Here is a 6,048-nt window from a genome sequence, read left to right on the forward strand (position 1 = left end):
CTAATTACACATAAGAAAATTACACAAAAGAAAAAACCAATGTGGCTCTGCAATCTTTAGAACAGGATATTAGTCATCTTACGAAATCAGCACCCACGAACCAAAAAAAACATGAGTGCAAAGCGAGAAAGAAGACTTGGCAAAATAAAACTTTGTAGTTTTGTTTTTCCTGATGAGTAAGTTTTTGCCAGTCATGTGCATTCTGTTTGTAGGGCACGAGAAGTTAAAAAGAACAAAATAGTACCTCAGTCACCTCAGTGAGCAGCGGACGGGCACTGATTTAGTTGCACCATTCAGTACTTGGTCCCTGCGCCACGGACAGCAACGGAACTGATGAAATGCGAGCTGTCACCACTTATAAGGCTGTAAAGAAAAGTGCCACTCAATTCAGCAAATTATAACCCACGAGTGGACCCCAAGCCCTTTTCTAACTACAACAGCGTCTTGCAAGTGATACGCATGGTCCAGCGCAGACTATTGCAGACTCAACCCTTAAAATGCAGATGATGTGATACTTTACATTCAGAACTGAGCCCACAGCCTAAACTCTGTTCTTTGGTACTTTATTTAATTTGGTAGAATCTCCAGTCAAAGTACAAATTGGAGCAAGATGGCAGCATTCTCCCTAACAGCTGGAAAGTCCAAACTACCAGGTAGAGGAACCCCTCAAGTGGTGAGATGGACCCATATAATACCTGAGGGTTTGCGTCAGCCATTAGACGCATGAGATACTGAAACTCAGCCATGGTGCAACAATTAGGAAATTTCAGGACAAAATCTCACGATGGATTTGATTCCCGCTTACCATGGCAGGTAGATGCGGGCTGACCGAAATGGTTGTGCTGCCCATATTTTTATATTACTTTTTCAGCATACCCGTTTCCCTGCACAAGACATTCTTTCAAACCCTAACACCCTCATACTAAACCTGACCTGGGTAGGCAAGCAACCACGGCTCTCTTGGGAAACTGCAATTTAAGAAATTAAGCTAAACTAACACACAGTGGACATAGAAAGGAATGCAATGTTGACTTTCTTGGATACCTATTTATGTAATTGAGTCAGAAGGACTAGCTGCAAGATCACGACTTTCTGCACAAACCAACAACACATGTTCCAATCAGTGGGTGGACAACTTTAGGCTCTTCTGCACTCTCAAAAGAACTCCTCAGTCACATATGGGTTGTGTCCACCCTCCTCAGCCATCCAATTTAAGGCACCACCAACCAAAATGATGTAAGATAAGTTCATCTGTGGTTGCCCAAAAAAAGTACTCCTTTCCAAATAGATTGTTAGCCATAAACACTTTATTTGCTTGTTCAATTGAAAATGTATTCAGCAGGACATTACCGTCAACATGTTTCGCTCTTCCACTGAGAGCTTCCTCAGGGCCATTTCCAATAATTATTGAGGATGTGGAGGTTATCGCCTGATTACTCAGCGGTAATCGTCAGTACTCCTAGCCTGGAGCTTCCTCCTCCCAGTTTACAACCCTCCCAAGTTTCCACCCTTCTGCTGCCAGCTCAAGCTAGGTATAAACAGGTGGCTTCCTCCACCATGGGTGTTTTGTGGAAAAAAGATAATGTTGCAAACACTGGAAATCTGACATCCAGGAACTAAATCAGAAAATTGCCTCTGGGGTATGACAACCCTCATGTTTTTAGGAATGGGACCATTTCCTCCGCTCTTATCCTGATCACTAGCAGTGGGTCCACATTTGTCAACACTGCCCTATGCAGGGAGTTCTGTGCCAAAGTGGTTCATATCACCTCAGTGTGGCCCGTCCCTGCCTGCGACAAAACTCAGTGATGATATATTGACACCGTGAATCACTTCCACCCCAGGCAGTGCTTTCAGTAAGACCAACAAATGCCTGGGAAGAGAGCAGACTCCTATGTCCTGTCAGGAACAGGAAGTGTCATGGGGTCATGACCTCACCTAGCAAGCCAAGACTCGTGCCAGTATCCCCTGGTGTGGATGGTTTGTCAATGCCTCATCGCCGCCAGCAGAGGCTGTCCCTTGACTCTCATCTGTGTCCCCTAAATCTCCACTGATGGTCGCTGCGGCCCTCGCCAGTGCCACCAAGCGGTGGGGCAGAAAGCTGTGAGATGAACCAAGCCTGGGCCAAGAAAGCTACCAAAGAAAAGGAAATTGGACTCTCAAAGCCCCGCCACACTCCTTGCACTCATGCAGACGCAGCACTCACCCTAGACTCGGGCATGTCACCCTATTCACCCCGCAGCCTCATATTGCTTTGTGCACCCCACTTATACACGCACACTGGTCACTGAGCACCCACACAGGTAAATCCTTCACCAAGCACTCATACAGCGCCCCCACCCACCCTGCACTGTCAGCGCCCCCACTGACCCTGCACATACTCACTCACAGGCACATACCCTGTAATCATCCAAGCACAGCACTCACCCTGCACTCATACAGCGCCCCCACTCACCCTGCACTCAGTCAGCGTCCCCACTCATCCTGCACATACTCACTCACAGGCACATACCCTGTAATCATCCAAGCACAGCACTCACCCTGCACTCATACAGGCACAGCATTCAGCATTCACTCATACAGGCACAGCATTCACCATTCACTCATACATGCACAGCACTCACCCTGCACTCATACAGCGCCCCCACTCACCATGCACATATCACATACCCTGTAATCACCCGAGCACAGCCCTCACCCTGCACTCATACAGGCAAAGCACTCACCCTGCACTCATACAGCGCCCCTACTCACCCTGGAGATATCACATACCCTGTAATCACCGGAGCACAGCACTCACCCTGCAGTCATACAGGCACAGCATTCATCATTCACTCATACATGCAGAGCACTCACCCTGCACTCATCCAGCGCCCCCACTCACCCTGCACTGTCAGCGCCCCCACTCACCTTGCACATACTCTGTCACAGGCACATACCCTCTAACCATCCAGGCACAGCACTCACCCTGCACTCATACGGACACATCACCGTACCTGCACTCATATAGGCACAATGTTCACCCTGCAATCACACAGAAACAGCACACACCCTGAACTCATAGAAGCACAGCACTCACCTTGCACTCATACAGACACAGCCCTCAACCTGCACTAATAGAGGCACAGCACTCATACAGGCACATCACCCCCCCTGCTGTCATACAGGTACAACACTCACCCCGCACAAATACAAACACAGCACTCACCTTGCATAATACAAGCAAAGCACTCTCCCTGCACTCATACAGGGACAGCACTCACCCTGCATGCATAAGGGCTCCCTCTGCACTGATAGAGGCACAGCACTCACCCCGCACTCACACTGCAGCTCTTCTCCCCCTTGCCCCCCCCCCCCCCGGCTAGCTGCCGCCCCACCAGTCACCCCCTCCCCGTCTCGGTCACCTGCGGGGGACAAGCCCACGGTGTTATAGCCCCTTTGGTCACCCTGGCACACGCCGTTACCTCCTACGGATTTAAGGCGCACACTCGTCTGCTTCAAGCAGACACTATTCCCAGTCCGCCTCGGACATAGTGTTTGCGGCTAAACACACACGTAATCACCCGAATGTGTCATCCACCGAGGTCTAGTACCTCCCACACGTATAGTTAGCCTTAAAACTATCAAGGAGTTATAATAACCTCCGTGCGAGCATCCGCCCAAGATCACACGCGGCGCTCGAGCGCTGTAGAGGCGCGCCGGGATTTGACGGTGCCGTTTATGGCTGGGGAGCGGGGCACGGCGTGCGCGGGGCTGGGGGGTGAACAGGCTCTCTTCTAGACCGGGTGGGTGGCTCTTAAAAGAGCCCTTGTGTTCGCAGTGTCTGGCAGGAGCCCTTACTTCTTCTTGGGCGCTGCCTTTTTGGGCTTGGCTGCTTTGGGTTTGGCCGCCTTGGGTTTCACCACCTTGGCGGGGCTTTTCTTGGCTGCCTTGGGCTTGGCCGCCTTTGCTTTCGCGGGACTCTTGGCAGCCTTCTTGGCCGGGGCAGCTTTGGGCTTCTTGGGGCTCTTGGCCGCCGCCGGCTTCTTGGCCTTCTTCGGGCTCTTCTTCACCCCCGCGGGGGCCTTCTTGGGCTTCTTGGCGGCCGGGGCGGCTTTCTTGGCCGCTGGTTTCTTGGCCGCTGGTTTCTTGGCCGCCTTCTTGCCCTCCAGCTGCTTCTTGTTCACCTTGAAGGAGCCGGAGGCGCCGGTGCCCTTCAGCTGGGCCAGGGCGCCCTTGCTGACCAGGCCCTTGAGGGCGGCCTTGACGCGGCTCTTGTTCTTGTCCACATCGTAGCCGTCGGCGCTCAGCACCTTCTTCAGCGCCGCCAGGGAGACCCCCTTCCTCTCGGCAGAGGCGGTGACCGCCTTCAGGATGAGCTCGGCGACGCTGGGTCCCGCGGGCTTCTTGGCCTTAGAAGGCCCCGCCGCCTTCTTCGCCTTCTTCTTGGGGGCTACTTCAGCGGGAGGGGCCGCGGCAGCTGGAGCGGTTTCAGCCATGGTACAGAGAGTCGAGGCGCTAGCACAGACCAGAAATGTCCCTCCCGCCGGAGCTCCGCGCATATATAGGGAGGAGCCACCTCCTGATTGGTCCCCAGGAGGGGAGGCTGTTCGCGGCACACTCGGCTCTCTGCTCCGAGCTGGCTTTTGTGTTTCCTCTCATCAGATTATCTATGTTTTAAAACAGTAAAAGTTAGAACTGGGCTTTCATTTATACATCAAAAGAAGCCCAACTTCATCCCTTTCCTGTGCGTGCACCCCTTTCGTTTCAACGCGCTGCCACCGGCTTTTAGTCAGCTGGTAGACTCCACACTCCTCCGATGGCTCATGCCTTTGTGTCAGAAAACTTTGTCCCCGAGCCCATTTTCACCTACACAGTCTTAACGTTTGTGGTCAGAAAAGATAGCATATCAATCGGAGCGTGCTTCTGTACCGAATGACTCGTGGGGCACCACAATGGGGTTCTTGGCACCCGTGAAACAACGTTTTATAAACTGCAGAAATAACACAAGCCTTCGTGTGCCCAGCGAGAGGGGAAACAGAAGACAGGAGGATAGAAACGGGCCAAACTCACTGAATGCACACCGCTGATACTGTGAAGGTGCCTGCCTACCTTATTTAACCATGTAAACTATTATTTTGTTCACCTGCATACAAGGGAGAAAACCTGGAATCTTACCCGACTTGGAGCTCAGTAGCCCTGGGTAGAAGGAGTGACTTTTCCCCCTTGGAGCCTAATGGCGAAAACAGCTGCCTGGAGGTTGCAAATGGGCCAGGGACATTGCAGGCCCAGTGCTGACACTGTGAGGGTGCTTGTGTACAGTTTTGAAGCACGTAAAGTGTTCTTTTTTTTCCACTTCCATCCAGGGGGAAAACCTGGAATCTTACCCTACTTGGAGCTCCGTAGCCCTGGGTAGAAGGAGTGACTTTGCCCCCTTGAAGCTGAAACACTCATAATGTGTAAAATAGCTGCCTGGAAGGTTGCAAATGGGACAGGGACATTGCAGGCCCAGTGCTGACACTGTGAGGGTGCTTGTGTACCATTTTGAAGCACGTAAAGTGTTATTTTTTTTTTTCCACTTCCATCCAAGGGGAAAACCTGGAATCTTACCCTACTTGGAGCTCCGTAGCCCTGGGTAGAAGAAGTGACTTTGCCCCCTTGGAGCTGAAACACTCATAATGTGTAAAACAGCTGCCTGGAAGGTTGCAAATGGGCCAGGGACATTGCAGGCCCAGTGCTGACACTGTGAGGGTGCTTGTGTGTGGTTTTAAAGCACGTAAAGTGTTCTTTTTTTTCCACTTCCATCCAGGGGGAAAACCTGGAATCTTACCCTACTTGGAGCTCCGTAGCCCTGGGTAGAAGGAGTGACTTTTCCCCCTTGGAGCTGAAACACTCATAATGTGTAAAATAGCTGCCTGGAAGGTTACAAATGGGCCCAGGGACATTGCAGGCCCAGTGCTGACACTGCGATGGTGCTTGTGTACAGTTTTGAAGCACGTAAAGTGTTCTTTTTTTTCCACTTCCATCCAGGGGGAAAACCTGGAATCTTACCCTACTTGGAGCTCCGTA

General features: G+C 51.6%; 1 protein-coding gene across 1 annotated transcript; it reads right to left on the bottom strand.

Annotated features, from left to right (window-relative positions):
* Positions 1–1,289: 1,289 nt before the first annotated feature.
* LOC138283019 (histone H1-like) lies at positions 1,290–4,626 on the bottom strand. Its single transcript, XM_069221133.1, has one exon. It carries the CDS (start codon positions 4,539–4,541, stop codon positions 3,837–3,839), a length of 705 nt encoding a protein of 234 aa, XP_069077234.1. The 5' UTR covers positions 4,542–4,626; the 3' UTR covers positions 1,290–3,836.
* Between the last annotated feature and the right edge of the window lie 1,422 nt (positions 4,627–6,048).

The sequence above is a fragment of the Pleurodeles waltl genome, chromosome 2_2 (assembly GCF_031143425.1).
Source record: "Pleurodeles waltl isolate 20211129_DDA chromosome 2_2, aPleWal1.hap1.20221129, whole genome shotgun sequence".
In the NCBI taxonomy this organism is placed as follows: domain Eukaryota; kingdom Metazoa; phylum Chordata; class Amphibia; order Caudata; family Salamandridae; genus Pleurodeles; species Pleurodeles waltl.

Excerpts from the sequence above, each read along its gene's own strand:
- LOC138283019 (XM_069221133.1), bottom strand. The coding sequence starts at position 4,541 with ATGCGCGGAGCTCCGGCGGGAGGGACATTTCTGGTCTGTGCTAGCGCC.